At 42.0% G+C, this 20,481-nt stretch overlaps 1 protein-coding gene across 8 annotated transcripts in view; it reads right to left on the bottom strand.

The window, feature by feature from the left end:
* Window positions 1–20,481, bottom strand: part of SYNE2 (spectrin repeat containing nuclear envelope protein 2) — a 378,817-nt gene that overhangs the window by 48,842 nt on the left and 309,494 nt on the right. For all 8 annotated transcript variants that reach the window (XM_035260694.3, XM_035260695.3, XM_035260693.3 and 5 more), the window contains 9 exons: window positions 17,251–17,455; window positions 15,953–16,132; window positions 14,460–14,585; window positions 12,470–12,624; window positions 12,214–12,358; window positions 10,880–10,974; window positions 9,373–9,607; window positions 3,817–4,011; window positions 862–987 (listed from right to left, as the gene is read on the bottom strand). In XM_035260694.3, the coding sequence (XP_035116585.3) occupies window positions 862–987; window positions 3,817–4,011; window positions 9,373–9,607; window positions 10,880–10,974; window positions 12,214–12,358; window positions 12,470–12,624; window positions 14,460–14,585; window positions 15,953–16,132; window positions 17,251–17,455 (1,462 nt within the window). The remainder of the gene's footprint in view (window positions 1–861; window positions 988–3,816; window positions 4,012–9,372; window positions 9,608–10,879; window positions 10,975–12,213; window positions 12,359–12,469; window positions 12,625–14,459; window positions 14,586–15,952; window positions 16,133–17,250; window positions 17,456–20,481) is intronic.

Genomic DNA, 20,481 nt, shown 5'->3' with positions numbered 1-20,481 from the left:
GACGGGGTTTCACCATGTTGACCAGGATGGTCTCGATTTCTCGTGATCCACCCGCCTCGGCCTCCCAAAGTGCTGGAATTACAGGCGTGAGCCACCGCGCCCGGCCGCATATTAGATATTTTTACAACAAAGAAAATGACATAGGGAGAAAGACACTAGTTTCTGGTCCAACTTGAAGTATCAGACTATTCATTTCTTCCTAATTTTTTCAATTTGATCCCTGAAAGTCACTGAAGAAAGAAAAAAACGAAAGGACCATTCCAAGTCTGTCAATGTTTTTAAACATCAAAGTTGCAGAGAGTTGCTGACCTGGGGATTTTTCTGGCCCCAATTCCTATCCATAAGTTTGCCTTGTCTTCAGCAAAGGCATAAAATATCCAGGAATATTTGCTAGTGTGGTATTCACTAGGCAGAATATAGTTTGGACGGTTTTACAAAAATGTTATACTGAAGCAAAACCCAACCTACTCACTTTCAAAAATGAATTCTTTAGTCATACTTCACTCTCATTTCAAAGACAAGGACAGTTGATAAGGTAACAGCTTTTACAGGAATCTCAGAGGCCACATCTTACATTACAGAGGAGAAGCAGACAGAAAGAGGACCTGAAGGAGAAAACTCCTAAGATCCTAAGAAGTGAGTTTTTGCAAAAGTCTTTCTCATCTTCAAACAACAATCATAAAAAGCATCAATTCTAATTCTTTAAGAGACCAGCATGCTACGTTAGACAGCAAATCAGAAAAATATTTTCCAATTGAAAATGAAAACTCAGTTTCAACACAGAAATAGGCAAAGAAGCACTTCAAAGTACTCAGAAAACAGCTAAGTGATTATCTTGGCCACTTATCTGGATTTCAATACCTTAATCAGCTCTTTTTCGTTATGGAGGTCCTCATGAAGCTCTGGAAGAGGATCTTCACTTTGTGCCTTTAAAACTTGCAGCCTGCTTTTCAACTCCTTGATTTTCTTTTCACACTGGTCCCAGGTCTATTTGAAAACAAGATTAAAACTGGTAAGTACATTGCTCTTTAGAATGAATTGTGGAAATAGAATAGCTCATTTAATCCACATTATCTTTCTGTTAAGTTTGTTTTTTATAAATCACACAGACACCCAGTTCCTTGTCTTGAGCAGACTGTGGTCTCCAAAAGCAGAAGGAACACCAATATGACTTGAGACTCCTTGTAGCTTTACCTGTGGCTCATTTCAAGCATCTGGCTAGCCTTTACTTGAAAACAGTTCTTCTGGGCTGGGCATGGTGGCTCATGCCTATAATTCCAGCATTTTGGGAGGCTGAGGAAGGTGAATCACGTGAGCTCAAAAGTTCGAGACCATCCTGGCCAACATGGCAAAACCCGTCTCTACTAAAAATACAAAAATTAGCTGGGTGTGGTGGTGCTTGCTTGTAATCTCAGCTATTTGGGAGGCTGAGGCACGAGAATCACTTGAACCCAGGAGGTGGAGGCTGCAGTGAGCCGAGATTGCGCCACTGCACTCCAATCTGGTGACAGAGCGAGACTGTCTCAAAAAAAAAAGGGCTGGGTGCGGTGGCTCACACCTGTAATCCCAGCACTTTGGGAGGCCGAGGCGGGTGGAACACGAGGTCAAGAGATTGAGACCATCCTGGTCAACATGGTGAAACCCCATCTCTACTAAAAATACAAAAAAATTAGCTGGGCATGGTGGCGCGTGCCTATAATCCCAGCTACTCAGGAGGCTGAGGCAGGAGAATTGCCTGAACCCAGGAGGCGGAGGTTGCGGTGAGCCGAGATCGTGCCATTGCACTCCATCCTGGGTAACAAGAGCGAAACTCCGTCTCAAAAAATAAAAATAAAAAAAAAGTTCTTCCTTCCTCCCCATATCCCTCTCATCTAGCCAATGTGATATCTACTTTAATTTTGGAAAAGTTCACATCTAAAAGGCTACTGTACAGATGAACTGTTAGCACTGTCCGTCTTTGGCACATGCTATACTAGCCCCATAGAACATAAGCACTCAGCCACTTTCCTTGTCTTCTTGTCCACTGTCACCCCCTCCTCTGCTGGCTCTCTTCTCTTTTCTACAGCTTGGCTTTAGTGACCTTTTCACTTTCCATTTCTCACCACTGTGCTGACTATCACTTTCTGCTTAAAGCACTTTCCTTTTTACAAAGCATTTTCAACTTTATTAACTTACTGTAATTATATAACCTTGGGAGATAGACAGGGAAAGTATTATCATGTTTAAAACAAGTATTATCATATTTAAAATGGGAAAACTAAAGCTCAGAGAAAAATGACTAGCCTGTGGTTCTGGGGTTAAAAAGCCATGTCAAGGGTCCACTGTCTCTTTTCTTCAAACTTTATATTGTTGAGCAAAAAGCTGCCTGCATTTTCAACTGTGGGGTATTTATATTTGATTCATTAGGATAAATTTATTTTCCTGACGTCACTAAACTATACAAACCTATAGTGACCCACTACTCTATTCTTCAGTACAGCTGATACCTAAACATACTTGGTTGGGTTGGCCTAAGTCTATAGTAACCCCTCACGTAAGGGAAGGCCTCTTGTCTAGCAGCATCAACTATCTGGAACTCAATGAGAAAGCAAAGGGAGAAGCAAAACTATGAGTTCTTATCTCTCCCACCAAACTGTTACTTGCAATTAGCATTATGCTTTACGAATATGGCAGATGCTTAACAAATGTTTGCTAGTTAATGAATTCCATACAGTCCATGTACCAAATAAAATTCAGGTACTTTATTCACAGGAGAAATTCTCAAGCTCTAACTCAGCATATATTTACTCTTAATTCAGAAAAATATGTCTGATAAGCTTGGTTATTCAGTTTTGGCACACACAACAGATTAGAGAGAGGAGTGGGCTATAAAAACTAAGTGAGCCTGGTGAAAGGAAAAGTAAAAATGGACAGCTTGACATTAACAGGAGAGAAAGAAAAATGATAAAAACCATATCAGCACTCACAGCATAGTAGTTCAGGGAGGGCCATAGGTTCAAAGCAATTTAGAGGCCTTGAGAACAACTTGGTATCTTAGTATAACAAACAATAACGATTTTTCTAATAGTGACTCAAAATATAAATGTATAATCATAAATTATTTGGAAAATTCACTTATATGGAAAAGTGCATTCTCTGATGATAGCCAAAAAATGAAGCACTCCTGTCTCTTTTCTTTTCTTTTTCTTTTTCCTGTGGGGGCGCAGAGTTTCACTCGTGTTGCCCAGGCTGGAGTGGAATGGCACAATCTCAGTTCACCACAACCTCCGCCTCCCGGGTTCAAGCGATTCTCCTGCCTCAGCCTCCTGAGTAGCTGGGATTATAGGTGCCCACCACCATGCCCACCTGATTTTGTATTTTTTAAGTACAGACGGGGTTTCTCCATGTTATTGAGGCTGGTCTTGAACTCCCAACCTCAGATGATCTGTCCACCTCGGCCTCTCAAAGTGCTGGGATTACAGGTGTGAACCACCATGCCAGGCCACCTGTTTATTTTCATATACTATGCCCAAGGACAAGTTGTATATGGAACATTAATTTTATGTATTGAACTTCCATTGAATAAGAATATGTTTCCTGTTTCATAAAAGTAAGAATCTTAGTAGAATCTTAAGTATTTAAATACTAAACATCAAGCTCTTGCAATGCTATATTAACATTTCACATTAAGTAACCGGCATGTCTTAGGGATTAGAGCTTGAGTTAGAAACTCATGATACTGTAATTTCCTAAAATCATTTCCATTGTTATACCATGAATGAAAATTTATGTACTGAATTTGAATATCATGAATGGAAAAGTAAGTGGTGAGTTTACCTCTACAGTGCTCTGGAACTGGTGAATCATCTCTGCCAGCGGGGGCTCTGTGTTATTCCAGTTGTCCTGAAGTTGACTGATTTTCCTACCCACCGACTCTTTAGTTTCCAGGTTAGTTCTGAGCAGTAACTTTTCTCCAGCTTCCAAGGTTACTGCATAGGTGGTTCGCCATCTTTGAAAATGAATTTTTTTATTCTAAGAAAAAAAAAAGTAATTTGCTTAGGCTTTTGATGTGTTCAAAATGTGATTATGTGTGTCTGTGTATATTTCTTCAGAGCTTTCCTTAAGTGTTAAACTAGATATAAATTAGACAAATTGGGTCAGAATGGACATACCCACACTCACATCAAAAGCTAATATTTTACATTGAGTAGATAAGCAAAGAACTAAGCGAGGTGGTCTTAAAATAATTTCCAAAGACTGGTGAGATAAGATTCTTAGTATAATGATTACAAGCATAGAGAAATAAAAAAGTATACATCACAGGATAAAAGTCTGCAAGGTAAACGGATCTAAGAGTATTAAGAAAGTGGCTGGACCTGTAGTCACAGCTACTCGGGAGGCTGAGGCGGAAAAATCGTTTGAAACCAGGAGGCGGAAGTTGCAGTGAGCCGAGATTGAGCCACTGCACTCCAGCCTGGGTGACAGAGCAAGATTCTGTCTCAAAAAAAAAAGACTGGAGACTGGAGTATCAGACCTGAAATCAAGAGCAAATACTGGGTCATGATCATGGGACAAAGCCACTTTACTCCTAACCCATAGGAGCAGGATATGTACATTATGCTAAACAAATATAAAATGAGTGAATACAAGAAAGGGTAAAATACAAAAAAATATACATTTCTTAAGCTTATTATGGGTACATAAACACATACATCAATGTGTGCCCAAAGGGACAGCTTTAAAAAATTCCATCTGAGGCCGTGCACAGTGGCTCAAGCCTGTAATCCCAGCCCTTTGGGAAGTCGAGATGGGCAGATCACCTGAGGTCAGGAGTTTGAGACCAGCCTGGCCAACACGGTGGAACCCCACCTCTACTAAAAATACAAAAAAATTAGCCTGATGTGGTGGCATATGCCTGTAATCCCAGCTACTCGGGGGGCTGATGGAGAATTTCTTGAACCTGAGAAGCGGGGGTTGCAGTGAGCTGAGAATGCACCACTGCACTCCAGCCTGGGTGGCTAAGTGAGACTTTGTCTCAAAAAAACAAAAACAACAACAAATTCCATCCATATATCATGTAGACTTTCTGAAAATTAAAAACAAGTTTTTTAGGCCTGGTGGGATGGCTCATGACTATAATCCCAGCACTTTGGGAGTCCAAGATGGACAGATCAATTGAGGTCAGGAGGTCAAGACCAGCCTGGCCAACATGGAGAAACCCTATCTCTACTAAAAATACAAAACTTAGCCAGGGATGGTGGTGCATGCCTGTAATTCCAGCTAATTGGGAAACTGAGTCACAAGAATCACTCGAACCTGGAGGTGGAGCCAAGATCATGCCACTGCACTCCAGCCTGGGTGATGGAGTGAGACTTTGTCTCAAAACAATAAAAATTTTTAAAAAATGGCCGGGCCTGGTGGCTCATGCCTGTAATCCAAACACTTTGGAGGCCAAGGCGGGCGGATCACCTGAGGTCAGGAGTTCAAGACCAGCCTGACCAACATGGTGAAACCCTGTCTTTATAAAAAAAAAAAAAAAAAAAAAAATTTTTTAAAGGCAGTGTTACAGCTCTGTGACTGCTCCTGCAGAGCAGGGCCACCCACAGGCAGTGTGCCGAGAGTAGCTGAGGCCTTGTTTTTTAAGAGATTTGCCACCACACCTGGCTACATGGGCATTCTTTAAAGAGGCTGAAACTAGGCATTTATAACACAAAAATGAAGTAAAAACTTTAAAATTGATTCATACTTCTAAAGGCATTTGGTTTCCGGGAAAAAATTAAATAGTTTTTGTCTGTTCTAAAAATGTTTTCCTGTCTGGTCATGGTGGTGAGTTCCTGTAGTCCCAGCTTCTCAGGAAGCTGAGTTGGGAGGACTGGTTGAGTCCAGAAGTTTGAGGTTATAGTGAGCTATGATCACGCCACTGCACTCCAGCAAGGAGACACAGCGAGTATCTGTCTCTAAAACAAATAAGTAAATAAATAATACGTAAATATTATTTCCTTCACCTTGAAAGTTCTTGAGGGAGACAGTGTGTGGGCATTTTCCAAAATGGGCGCTGATCAACATCAATAGAACATCACTAATTAAAAAGGCATTTCTGAGAAGCCTGTAGATCACCCATATCCAAAAGAGGAAAGCCAAACGCACCCTCAGGAGCAGGACACAAATAAGAGAAACAGCAACTGGACCACAGGCACTCCACGCGCGTCTCTCCTACATATTGTGCTGTGTGAATGAGCCACTTGGAGAAGACCTGCTACTCCCTTAGTCTTCCCTAACTTGGTCAACAGCACACTATTCACCAAGATGCTTGAGCCTCAACCCACAGTCATCCTTCATCTAGCTTTTCCTTTACCAGACTCAGAAACCAACACTCCAAAATACAGTGTTTTGACATGCTGAAGTGAAGAAGCCTCAGGGTCTCTCTGCCCTCCCAGCCCTGTGTCTCCTACAGAAGTTCCTTTATCTCCCTAAGACCCAGAAAGTGACTGTTTTTTCTTTCCCTTCCCGTTACCTCATTATCTTATTGCAGAAAAGAAGACCCAGATGTAACCACACCCAAACAGACTCTTTCAAGATGACTGCCTCCAAGGATCATTTAAATTCCAAAGATAACTTTTTTTTTTTTTTTAAGACAGTATCTTGCTGTTATCCAGGCTAGAGTGCAGTGGTGCAACCATGGCTCACTCCAGCCTCAACCTCCTGGGTTCAAGTATGATCCTCCTGCCTCAGCCTCCTGAGCAGTTGGGAGTACAGGTGCATGCCACCATGCCTGGCTAATTTTTAATTTTTTTTTTGTAGAAACAAGGGTCTCACTATGTTGTCCAGGCAGGTCTTAAAGTGGGCTCAAGGGATCTTCCCACCTCAGCCTCTCAAAGTGTTGGGATTAGAACCAACCCTCATCAAACTGTGGCCCCTCTGTCCCCTCCTCACAAACTCATGTGGGCATATATGACAGCCTTCATTATTAGAGCGTGGCAGAAGTGATGTATGTGACTTCTGAGGCTGGGTTTATAAAGCAATACAGCTTGTTCTTTTGATAAGCATCTCTAAAGCCATGGGTACGGTACCATATAAGAAGTCTGGCCACCAGAAGCCGCTACATGGCAAGACCATAGAGAATGATGCCCAAGGAGAGGAGCCCCACTGTGCCAGCTCCTTGCTGCCCAAGTCACTCCAGCCTAAGCATCAGTCATGTGAGTAAGCTTCAGATGATGCCAGCCCCAGTCACCATCTGACTGCAACTGCCTGATAGATCCCAAGCAGGAACCACCAACCCCAGTCACTCCCAAGAACGACAGGACAGAATAACGAGTGTCACGATGCAGCGATAGGTAGGATTCCCAGTTTTCCTTTAGCTTCCCTACAATCAGGAGCAGCCAGAGCAATCTTTAAAAAACATGGGGCCGAGCATGGTGGTTCATGCCTGTAATCCCAGCACTTTGGGAGGCCAAGATGAGCTCAGGAGTTCGAGACAAGCCTGACCAACATGGTGAAAACCCATCTCTACTAAAAACACAAAAACCAGCTGGGCGTGGTGGTGCACACCTGTAATCCCAGCTATTCATGAGGCTGAGACACGAGAATCGCTTGAACCTGGGAGGTAGAGGTTGCAGTGAGCCGAGATTGCACCACTGTGCTCCAAGCCTGGGTAAGAGTGAGACTCCATCTCAAAAAAAAGGAAACAAACAGTGTCATGCTACCCTCTTCCTCAGCCGAAACACTTCAAAGGCTCCGTGGTTCCAGCCAGACCAGGTAATCCAGCTAGCACACTGGCCTGCAAAATGCTTCTCCCCACCTGTCATTCTAGTTCACCTGCCACTGCTGCCTTGCCAGCCCTGTGTCAGCCACACTGGCCTTTGTGCTGTTCCTCTGCTGTGCTGAGCTTGTTCTCATCCTGGGGACTTGGAGTAAGCCTCTCCCTTGGTCTGAAAGGCTCTTTCCTTAGATCTTGCATGGCTGGCTCCTTCTTATTCAGTTCCAGGTTAAAAGTCACATGGCCAGAGACAACCCAATCTAAAGGAGCCACACATTCCCATCTTTACTGGCCCTGTTTTAATGATCTACATAAGTCATATTATAATCTGATATTATACTATTTATTAATTTATCTGACTAATTATTCTGGTTTAGTTACTACTTTGTCTGCCCTTTTAAGAGTGAAGGTCTTCTCTCCATCCACAGAATAAGCTCAGCACTTAGGACAGTGACAGGCACAGAGCAGGTACCCACTTAAAATGCAATGACTGCATAATGAGTGAGGGCTGCACAGGATCGCAGGAGGGTGGTGGTTGTTGACAGGCTTCTCTAAGGTGAAGAGCGGCTCTATAGCTCCATGGGATATTCCAATCACCTACTCTAATCCTGTGCTCATCCAGCAAGTTTCTTTTGAAAAGCTTTGTTGCCTGAATGTATTTGTCCCTTATTTTTATTTTTTTTAAATTAGTTTAAAAAATGTTTGTGGGTGCATGAGATTTTTTAATTCAGGCATGCAATATAAAATAAGCACATCATGAAGAATGGGGTATCCATCTCCTGAAGCATTTATCCTTTGAGTTACAAATAATCCAATTACATTCTTTATTTTAAAATATATAATTATTATTGACTCTAGCCACCCTACTTACTATTAAATAGTAGGTCTTTTTTTTTTTTGAGACGGAGTTTCGCTCTTGTTACCCAGGCTGGAGTGCAATGGCGCGATCTTGGCTCACAGCAACCTCTGCCTCCTGGGTTCAGGCAATTCTCCTTCCTCAGCCTCCTGACTAGCTGGGATTACAGGCACATGCCACCATGCCCAGCTAATTTTTTGTGTTTTTAGTAGAGACGGGGTTTCAGCATGTTGACCAGGATGGTCTTAATCTCTTGACCTCGTCATCCACTTCAACCTCCCAAAGTGCTGGGATTACAGGCGTGAGCCACCGTGCCTGGCAAATAGTAGGTCTTATTCATTCTATTTTTTTCATACCCATTGAATTTTTCCTTCAAGAGTAAACAATTCTACTGTACATTACTATACTAATCATCAATTTATACATTCATCAGTGGTTTTAGAATCTGGTGGTGTGAGTCTGTCACCCTAAACTTCCCCCATTTATTCACCCATCTCAACTCCGGGCCTCCTCTCATGGCCCAAGAGAACCAGGCACTCCAGCCTGGACAAGAGAGGGGACGTCTGCTTCCACTATTTCTGGATGAATGGGTAATACTGGGTTTCCAACCCCACAATACTAGGGACCAGGCTGTGGGGTGTGGTGACTGCACCTTGTTGGCCTCACACTGAAGAGCACATTTGAATCACTTTGTCATCAAAAACATTAAATGAAAGGTGAATGAGCATCTTGCAAATAATGACCATCTGTGGTTCTCATGCTGCTATGATGCATGCACTACCTTCAGCTCATGGATCAGACTTCTGGTTTGGTTGAGGCTGAAGTGCTCCTGGCCCTTCACTGCAGATAGCAGGTGGCTGGTGTCAGTGAGGAAGCGGAGCAAGTCCTCCACAGAAGTAGTGAAATCCTGCCACTGCCTCACCAGCCCATCGATGTCACTCTTCCTCTGCCGAACACCCTGGACGGCATTCTGCCACCGATCTGTCAGCTTTGAGAATTCTGAAATAAATTCTGGTCTGGGGAAAAACAAATGGTTATAGAATCCCGACATCAACATGTAGAAAAAAATAACTATCAGTGGGTAATAGCAGCTCAGATTCACTATTTATAAGTACAATTTTCATGAAAAAAATCCCAACTTCTAAAAACCTGAGTATTATTCAGTGTAAACATGATTAAAGTTCTGGGAAGGGCAGCATGCAGACTGAGTTTGGCAGAAGCTATCTGCACGTAACCCGGTATTTTGCCAGCATGCATGCTAACCATACCCTTAAACAAACTGAGGCTGTTTTAATATATATTATGCTAAATGCAGAAGGGAAAACTAGAAACTGGATCAATGGGAACCAGATGAACAGGCAGGTACTTTGTAACAGTATTGATTACTTGAGTGTACTTTACATAGTTTTAGCAATAAAAAGCATGCTTTATTGCAACTACTCAACCAGTTCTTTTCTAGATAAATAATATTCTTCACATGAGAAATAAGGCCTTCTATTTATTATGGGAAAGTCATGTTTTTCTGTATAGATCAAATGGAAATTAGCTATCATCCTGAAACTGGTTTGAATTTATTACTTCAGTGCTATGGTGGAATGGGCTTTATATTTCTTAGTTATGCTGAAAGAAGATTCAAAGGTGTATGGGTGGTAATGTGCAAGAAAAATCATACCTATTAGGACATTGAGAGAAGTATTTAAGTACTTTAAGTGTTCGGGCTACTCCAGGCTGTCTGCCTGCCATGTGTACCAGCTGCATGAGCAGACTCACTCAGCGTCGGCAGACTGGTTGAAGTGGCTCTGCTCAGCCTGACAGGCACTGCCCAGTGACCCTAAGCCCACATATACGTAACACAGAGAGAAAGCCCGTTTTTCATACTTACAGGATGTAGCTACCTGCTGGGAACACCAGGAACACTAATTTTTTAGAAATTATTTTTTAAGTAACAAAACATCATGGTGATGGTAGAGAGGGAAACATTCTACAGAAGAATCATTTGGGGTACAAACTTAGTTAACTATACTTGCAAAGTGGGCATTTTTCAAAGCTTCTGGGCTGCTAACCCCATCCACCTATCACAGGGAAAAGGTGTCTGTCACATGTTTCTATGGTCACCCAGAAAGATCTAGTCCCACGACACAGTGAAAAGCCTGGTCCTATGGTGATCTGTCAACGAACATGGCAACAAGGCACCAACATGCTCAAGGTTCACATGGCAGAAAGCCTGTGCCACCTGAGTGTATTACCTTCCATCCACCCACAACCTTCATGAGCCCCAGATAGCTCACCTGTTCTCTATTTCTGTTGTGTCCAGGAGTTGTAAGGACTGGGTGACATAGGAATCAGCAATTGTCTGGTTTATGGAAACTTCAGCTTCTAACATCTGCATATGAGTCCAAACAGAAAATATCAGCTAGCAAAATTCACTTTATGAATCTGGGAACCTGTATTTCCTATTAAAATCTAAGCTCACAAAGGATATAAGGGATAATTGATTTTCATATTATTTGAACCTACTGCAAAAAATGTTCAACTATCACATCAACATCACCTATGAAAATATTCTTAAAAGCAAACAGGTCTAATAATAATGACATCTAATACCCATTTGTTGGGCATTTACGATTTGGTAGGCACTATGTAAAACATGCGTTGTTGTATTTATTTCTCAGCCTTAGGACTAAAGCACTATGATTACATCCATTTGAAGAGGAGGAAACTAAGGTATAAAGATGCTCAATAACTTAGCCAAGGCCACACAGCTTTTTGGCAGAGGTGATTTCATTTTAATTGGATGATCTTAATGTAGCAATACAGACTTCAATCAGTTACATTAAAAAGTTGCAGTGAACTAATCTGCACACTTTTGAAATGTGTTGTTTGCAACCCCAGCATTTTGGGAGGCTGAGGCAAGCAGATCACCTGAGGTCAGAAGTTTGAGACTAGCCAGGCCACATAGTGAAACCCATCTCTACTAAAAATACAAAAGTTAGCCAGATGCAGTGGCACATGCCTGTAGTCCCAGCTATTCGGGAGGCTGAGGCATGAGAATTGCTTGAGCCTGGGAGGTGGAAGTTGCAGTGAGCTGAAATTTCATCACTGCACTCCAGCCTAGATGACAGAGGAAGACTCTGTCTCCAAAAAGAACAAAAAATGCAGGATCTGCCTATAACCACCACGAGTGTTTTCACATACATGTCAGCATAAACAATGGAGAAACTCCTGTGAAATCATTAAAGCTACAGTTATAACTATACCAGGTACTTTAATACTATAGAGAATTAGTGAGTGAAAATGCAAAGATGAGTTGAAGTATTTTATTATGCTCTTGATGGAATGGCATAATGTTTGCATTTTGCAGAAGCAAAGTTGTACTAGAAGCTTCCATGCACTGCAGAAAATCTAGGAGTCCTGTTCCTAATAAAATGGAGCAGTAAATGCTAAAATGAATGAAAGGTACAATAATTTTACAAATGACCAATTGACAACTAAATTTGCTTAACGATATACATTCTGTATTTAGAGACTGATAGGCACACCTCCTGTGTTTTATTTAAAGCTATCTTTTCCTGACTCCTGCCCCAGGTGAGCAGTTCAAGGGTGGCAGAGAACACAGATTTACCTCATAGGTTTTCTGCTGCTCTAGAAGCTCCGGAAGGCTGTTAGCCACATCCACTTTGAGTGCCTCTTCTATCTTCTCCAAAAGTTGGGTCCACTTTTCACAGCAACAAAGAAACTTTTCATTCAATCCAATTCCCTGAAGCTCACTACAAAGGTTTAAAACAAACAAAACACATCCATATTAACAATGCCATTCCCAAGCTGAAGCCGTTAGTTTGACCTGGAGTGAAAAAACACTAGAGAAGAGATGCTCTAACCTGCAGCGCTCCAGTGCGGTGGCCGTGGCCCGAATCCACTGCCGGTTCATATTCTGTAATGTCTTCACAGCTATGTCACTAAGTGGGAGCTTGAGGCTCACTTCATTCAAATGTTCAATATCAGGTGATTGGGCTGTCAGTGCCAGCAGATGATTCTATTTTTAAGAAATTAAAGTACAGGTTTTTGGATGCCACTAAGATATCTAGATGACAAGAAAACCCTCCTTATCTCAAAGATGAAGGAAAACCAGAGCCTGAACAGGAAAATGACTTGCCCACGGTCAAACAGCTTGCTAATATTACAGTGGGACCTGAATTCAGCTCTCTCAATGCTGTGTCTTCTAGAATACCAACCTGCACACACAGCCAGCCCCGAAATAGCCCAGGAAATAAAAAGTGATCTCAGAATTTGTCACTGAAGAACACAGAAAATAGGCTTTTAAATTTTTATTTAGTTTTTTTGGAATGGAGTCTCACTCTGTTGCCCAGATTGGAGTCCAACGGCACAATCTTGGCTCACCACAACCTCTGCCTCCCAGGTTCAAGCAATTCTCCTGCCTCAGCCTCCTGAGTAGGTGGAATTACAGGTGCCTGCCACCACACCCAGCTCATTTTTGTACTTTTTGTAGAGACGGGGTTTCACCATGTTGGCCAGGCTAGTCTCAAACTCTAACCTTAGATGATCCACCTGTCTCAGGCTCCCGAAGTGCTGGGATTACAGGTGTGAGCCACTCCAGCCTAGGAGTGGCTGGCCAAATAGGCTTTTTAAAAAGAACCAATTCTGGACCTTTAAGTCCCATTTAGTCTGCTAACAACCTGACCTTCAACAAACAGGTCAAGCATAGAGTGATGAAAATTTGATCTTTAAAATAACCCTAGCAGAGCGTGGGACTTAAACACCCATATTTTGATAGAACATTACACCACAAGAAAGCAAACTTATCAAAATTTCATTTTAAAAAAGATAATCCAACAACAGCCTCTGACAATATGTCAAGCAAACATCCTTAACAATGTTGAAGTTATCACCACAGAACTCTGCTGTAATATCTAGGTCAGGATAAGCTAACTTTTTCTGTAAAAGGCCGCATCATAAATATTTTAGGCATTTGTGGGCCATATGGTCTCTGTAGCAACTAGGCAACTCTGCCCTGTATCGTGAGCACTATAATAGACAATATGTAAATGAAAGGGCATGGCTGTGTTCCAATAAAATTTTACTGAAAAAAATTAGTGGTGGACAGTGTGCCGGTTTGTTGACTGCTGATCCAAGTTATGAATGTTGATTCCTAGTAGTTATAAGACCAGAATTATTTAATTCTTTCAGTGACTCATGATTACTAAACTAAATTTACTAAGGTAAATAAAAGAAAAATGCATAATTTTAATAGACTATTTTATTTTTATATTAAACTAACCAGAAAAACTCAATCACAACAGCTCATTTCTAGATTGTTTTGGTTTCCTGACAGTAATTATGAAGAAACATCTACTACAAATTACTCTGACATATTGCTAAAATAGATCCCTATGTCATCCTACTTTTTCTAGACCTGAGGGGAAATAGGATGGTAATGAATGGCATAAAAATGACTGTGCTCAGTGGCTCAGGCCTGTAATCCCAGCACTTTGGGAGGCCAAGCTAGGCGGATCACCTGATGTCAAGACCACCCTGGTCAACACGGTAAAACCTCGTCTCTACTAAAAAACACAAAAATTAGCCGGGCATGGTGGCACATGCCTGTAGTTCTGGCTACTCAAGAGGCTGCAGCGGGAGAATCACTTGAACCTGGGAGGTGGAGGTTGCAGTGACCTGCAATTCTGCCACTGTACTCCAGCCTGGGTAACAGAGTGCAGAGCAAGACTCTGTCTCAAAAAAAAAAAAAAAAAAGTTAAGATAGAAACATTCTGTAACTTCACAGTAATCAGCTTATTTTTTTTAACTCTATGGTGAGTCTAAGCTTTTATAAAAGACAAAAATTGGCAATACCAGGAATGAGTCAGGATTTTCTTTTTCTTGTTGGTGAAGTCTATCCAAATTCTCTTCTTCATGCATAAGAAGACCTTTTAAAGATTCCAGCCGGTCTCCAAAATCCTTAAACTGTGAGAGAACAAACTAGAACAAGAGAAATTTTCATTAGAAATTATTTTCATGTTCATATAAAACAGAATTAAACACAGGCTTGGGAGCTGCTAAAAATTCAAGATGTTTTTGGCCAGGCATGGTGGCTTATGGCTGTAATCCCAGCATTTTGGAAATGAAAGGTGATCGCTTGAGCCCAGGAGTTCAAGATCAGCTTGAGCAACATAGGGAGACCCTATCTCTACAAAAAAAAAAAAAAAAAAAAATAATAGCTGAGCACAGTGGCACATGCCTGTGCTCCCAGCTACTTGTGGGGGCTGAAGCAGGAGGATCACCTGAACCTGGGAGGTTGAGGCTGCACTGAGTTTTAATTGTACCACTGTACTCCAGCCTGGGCAACAGAGTAAGACATTGTCTCCTTGTCTCAAAAAGAAAAAAAAAAAATTTCAAGTTGTTTTTTGACACCCAGAAGCTCACTATTAACTCAAGAATCATAGATAAATATTCAGAAGCCCCCTGATTTTTCACTCAGTGCCTTTGAGCCTTTCCAAATGGGCAGATCACCTGCTTGAGGGGACCACAGAGAGGACAGTCAGTAGGCACTCTGTCCCTCAGTCCCACTAGTTAAATGTGGTTTTTTTGTTTGTTTTCCTGCTGGTGTTGAGAGTGATACTGGAGCTCCATGGCCTTCTGTGTAGCTTGTTGACAGCTCATAAATGAAAGGTTTCATAAAAAGTGAATGAAGGCCCAGAGTACTGGCTCATGCCCGTAATTCCAGCACTTTGGGAGGCCAAGGTGGGCAGATCACTTGAGGCCACCAGGAGTTCGAGACCAGCCTGGCCAACACAGTGAAATCCCATCTCTACTAAAAATATAAAAATTAGCCAGGCATGGTGGTGGGTGCCTGTAGTCCCAGCTACTCAAGAGGCTGAGGCAGAATTGCTTCAACCCGGGAGGCAGAGGTTTCAGTGAGACAAGATTATGCCATTGCACTCCAGCCTGGGTGCCAGAGCAAGAGTCTATCTCAAATTTAAAAAAAAAGTGAATGAAGATACCAAAAATCATCATGCTGTAAGCAGCCATTTCTATGACTCAATTATTTGACTCAGAAATCCAAATAACTGAAATCTGAAGAGGAGGATCACCTGAATCTGGGAGGTTGAGGCTGCACTGAGTTTTAATTGTACCACTGTACTCCAGCCTGGGCATAATGCACATATGACTTCTAGAACTAACATCTTCCATAGGGTTGCTTCAGGTCTGCCCATGTGATTGAAGCTAGAATCATATATATTTGTGGGCAGCTTCAGTGAAACAGCTATTGTTTCAAAGGATACCAGGGATTGAGGCTGGAATGTAAATGTCCAAGACTAAAACTTGAATGGAAAGAAAAGATGAACCTCAAATTCATTTGCTTTCACAAGCAGCATCTTTTCCAAATAAGCAGCCCTCTGGAGGGAGTGCAGGGGACTCGGGAGGAGCATGTGAGTGCTGGACTCTGCGGGTTGTGGGAGTCGATCCAGGACAGTGGAATTTTGGAGAAACGCTTCTTTTGTCTTCTGTACATCATGCTGCAGCTCCTGCAGAAGCAAAAGAGATTGCAAACACCTTCCTCCTTTCATACTACAATTCCCTACCCACTGCTGCTCCATCAAATAATATTTGCCCTGAAAATGTAGACATGACCTTTTGTTATGAGTTATTTTAAATAGCTAAAAAGGCTGAGCTTTCTTGAAATGATGTACATTGCTGGTGCTTTACTGAAATTGTCAGTTCAAAACTAAAAGTGACTACTGACCAATACAGTTGAGGCTTCTAGAATATAGAAACTGGACACAACCTGGGTACTCATGTGCTTTCTGCTTCAATTGTCAAATAGTTTAGGTATCTGCTTTCCCACCATTTCAAGAATAAATGCAACTCTGACTCCTGCCTTAGACTTTCTAATATAAATGGACTCACGTGCAAAAACTATAGAATCTTATTAAGCAGGCTGATTTTAAGGTTATTCTGGAAAATACTGTGTGCATAAAATTTCTGTTTTATTTTCTTTTAAACAACTCAGGTGGAAGTTAATTAGGAATACTGACCATATCTGTTAGATTCTCACCTAATTAAACTGGTTGCTACTTTTTGATTTGACCTACAGTAGCAGAAGATACAAAATGCATCTGTTCACCCAGTTCAGAACTAAAGAGTATTCACTTTCTGGGCATTCATTAACAGTAACAGAAAAACCACCACAGAGGAAATTATACAACTCTTTAATATAGTCTGAAATTTACTAGACCCACAGAAAGGGCATAGTAACATGGCACCAAGTCTGTGATTACTGCTAAAACAAGAGATACAACATGTATTATTCCTACAGGGTCACAATCAGTTGAGACACTTTCTTTTCCTTCGGACTTCATATGAAGCTTCTGCCTTAAGAGATTTAACACTAGAGAGAAAGCACAGACTTGGAACAGGGTGATATCAGATGCCCCTGGATCCAGCTATTTGCTGCCTGGATGTCACCTTTGAGCCACCACCTGGTCCTCCCAGCCTCACCTGTTGGTTGAGGTGGCTCCCAGCACCTGTTCTGACTGACTTCTCTGTCCCTGTGGTTTGTCTGGTCCCCAGGTCATGGCTGTTTGTCCTGGCTCTGTCTGTTGGGCTGACTTGCCCTGGTTTTCCAAATGGGCTGTGTACCCACCTTTATGTCCTGCAGGGCTGGGGGCAGGATCTCTGCCAGGTTGTTTCCAGACATGCTGATGTTTGCGAGCTGTTGAAACTTTGCTTCGTGCTGCTTCAGCCTTGCAGCAGCTTCACCATGAGCATTGCTATAGGCCTTCCAGAGCTGGAGCAGACTCTGGGCCTTCTGCAACTGGTCTGCAATGGCTTGGTTCACCTGAGTCCACCTGTCAGTGCAACACAAATAACAGGACCCTCATTCTCTCCTTTCCCTTGTAGCAAAAGTACAATGTACACACTCTACTGGTAAGTTATTAGCAGATGGAGCATTAAGAAGACACTGTTAAATGCTTTTTAAAATTAGTGGCATCACCATTATAGAAACCATTCTATAAAATAAATCCAAATTAGGCTATTTACTTGGTTTTTAAATAAAGATGGGGTTTCACCATGTTGGTCAGGCTGGTCTTGAACTCCCGACCTCAGGTGATCCGTCCACCTTGGCCTCCAAAGTGCTTGTATTACAGGCATGAGCCACTACACCCGGCTTGCATGCTTCACTCTCTTTTTTGTAAGGGAGAGGAGTGATAAAGGGAGCTCAAACGTTTTTTTCCCCCTGTAGAGACAGGGTCTTGATATGCTGCCCATGACGGCCTCAAACTCTGCGGCTCAAGCAATTCTCCCACCTCAAGCAATCCTCCTGCCTCAGCCTTCCAAAGTGTTGGGATTCTAGGCATGAGCCATGGTGCCCCACCTATGAATGTCTTTTTGGCAAAGATGGAGAAAATACTGAACTGTATGCCTAATAAAATGTCTCCACATAAAGAAGCTCCCAGTTTAAAGAGATATGATATCTTTAAATAGGCTTTAACATTCTAGTTATATCGAATAAAATTTATTTTCTGTTTATACAAATGTTCCTTACATAAAAGTGGAAATAAAGGAAATTGTCTTATTATTCCATATATAGACTGAAATATCTTGCCTTTCTTTCCCATTTAACCTCCCCCCACCCCCCCGAAACAGGGTCTTGCTCTATTGCCCAGGCTGGAGTGCAGGGGTACGATCTCAGCTCACTGTAGCCTTGACCTCCTGGGCCTAGGTGATCCTCCCACCTCAGCCCCTGCAAGTAGCTACGACTACAGGTGTGTGCCACCATGTGTGGCTAATTTTTGTATTTTTTTTTGTAGAGATGGGGTTTTACCTAGGCTGGTCTTAAACTCCTGGACTCAAGTGATCTGCCCACCTTGGCCTCCCAAGTGCTGGGATTACAGGCATGAGCCATCGTGCCTGGCCCATTTAACTTTTAAAAAACATTTTCCCAATGTTATTAATAAAAGAAAATAAGTAAACCTCATTTTAAAAAGCTGTAAAAATGGTCTGCAAATGGCCTGAGGGTTCTTTTTTGTTTGTTTCCTTAGTTTAATTCCTGTTTAGTATGGATAGTTAAGATATTTGCAATTTTTGCTATTATGATAATGGTCAAATACAGTTGTGTTCAGAAGGTTTTTTTTTTCCCCCTGTATTTTAAGATATTAGCCTGAGACTAGATTTCTGGGAGAATTACAGAGTCGAATAATATAAAGATGCACATATTTGTAAGATTATGGGAATAAATGGTCAATGTGCTTTCTGAAAGCAGCATATTTACATTCTAACATGAAATACATGAGAATGTTTGCTTCACAATATCCTCAACCCTGCTAACTGGTTCAAGAATAAGGCCGGGTGTGGTGGCTCACGCCTGTAATTCCAGCAGTTTGGGAGGCCGAGGCAGGTAGATCACAAGGTCAGGAGTTAGAGACAAGTCTAGCCTGGCCAATATGGTGAAACCCTGTCTCTACTAAAAAAATACAAAAATTAGCTGGGCATGTTTGTACATGCCTGTAGTCCCAGCTACTCAGGAAGCTGAGGCAGGAGAATTGCTTGAATCTGGGAGGCGGAGGTTGCAGTAAGCCGAGATCACACCACTGCACTCCAGCCCAGCAACAAAGCGAGACTCTGTCTCAAAAAAAAAAAAAGAATAAAAGGTGGAAAACAGCACACTGCTTTACTTTTATGCATTTCAAAAATCTTATCAGAACTATCTTTTTAAAATAAGATTTCCCTAGTTATAAATACAACATATAGTCACTGTCAAAAAGCAAACAAAATCCCTCCAGGTATGTCTTTCTTTTTATCTATCTATCCTACCTACCTGCTAATCCATGAGAAAGTTAAGAAATGCCTGACATCTCATCTATCCAGAGGTAACTACTGTTAGCACTTTGGTACTATATTATTCCGTATTTTTCCTATGCATGTTTTTAACATGTCTTCCAACATATTCTTTTTTTTTTTTTTTTTTGAGACGGAGTTTTGCTCTTGTTACCCAGGCTGGAGTGCAATGGCATGATCTCGGCTCACAGCAACCTCCGCCTCCTGGGTTCAAGCAATTCTCCTGCCTCAGCCTCCCGAGTAGCTGGGACTACAGGCGCGCACCACCATGCCCAGCTAATTTTTGTATTTTTTTACTAGAGACGGTGTTTCACCTTGTTGACCAGGATGGTCTTGATCTCTTGACCTCGTGATCCAACTGCCTCGGCCTCCCAAAGTGCTGGGATTATAGGCATGAGCCACCGCGCCTGGCCCCAACATATTCTTGTGCCAACAAGTGCAGTTTAATAACTGAGTTCCTTTAGCAACAGACTGCCCTGCCATATGCTTTGAGGGCAGCCCTGGTACTGTATGTGGAGTCAAAAGCATTTGAAGGTTCCTCTTAGTCTTTCTCCTCCCCCTCTTTAAATAAAAACTGGATCAAGAACTAAGGGCACCACTGCAAGGTACGTAATTTGGAATCCCTTGTTCATTACTTGCTCAAAGGTGATTTACAAGAGAGGCTGAATCTGCACAGAGGAAAAATAAAGAAGGACACTTAAAGTAGCATAACTCTTAATCCCTATCTCTAATCAACTGGCTGGAGGCCAACTTTTATATCCCACTCATCAAAATAAAAGCCCTACAATTAACTAGGGCCACACTCCTTAAAGGGAGCTTTCATATCCTACCATAAGTAGTTCATTAAAGAATTCCTTCCAACACCACAAACACCCTCCCCAATAGATATTCTAACACCCCCTTTCTTCCACCTTATAATGTTTCCAGTAATGTCTGAACACCCCCTGCAGACTGCCCATCTGGCCTACCCCTTTGTCTGTTTCTGCCTCTGACTTTGGTGTTTCTAAGATCGAAGTTGACATCTGGTCTATACCTC

The sequence above is a fragment of the Callithrix jacchus genome, chromosome 8 (assembly GCF_049354715.1).
Source record: "Callithrix jacchus isolate 240 chromosome 8, calJac240_pri, whole genome shotgun sequence".
NCBI classification, from domain to species: Eukaryota; Metazoa; Chordata; class Mammalia; order Primates; family Cebidae; genus Callithrix; species Callithrix jacchus.
The sequence above is the reverse complement of the archived record's forward strand: the minus strand, read 5'-3'. Positions and strand labels throughout refer to the sequence as shown.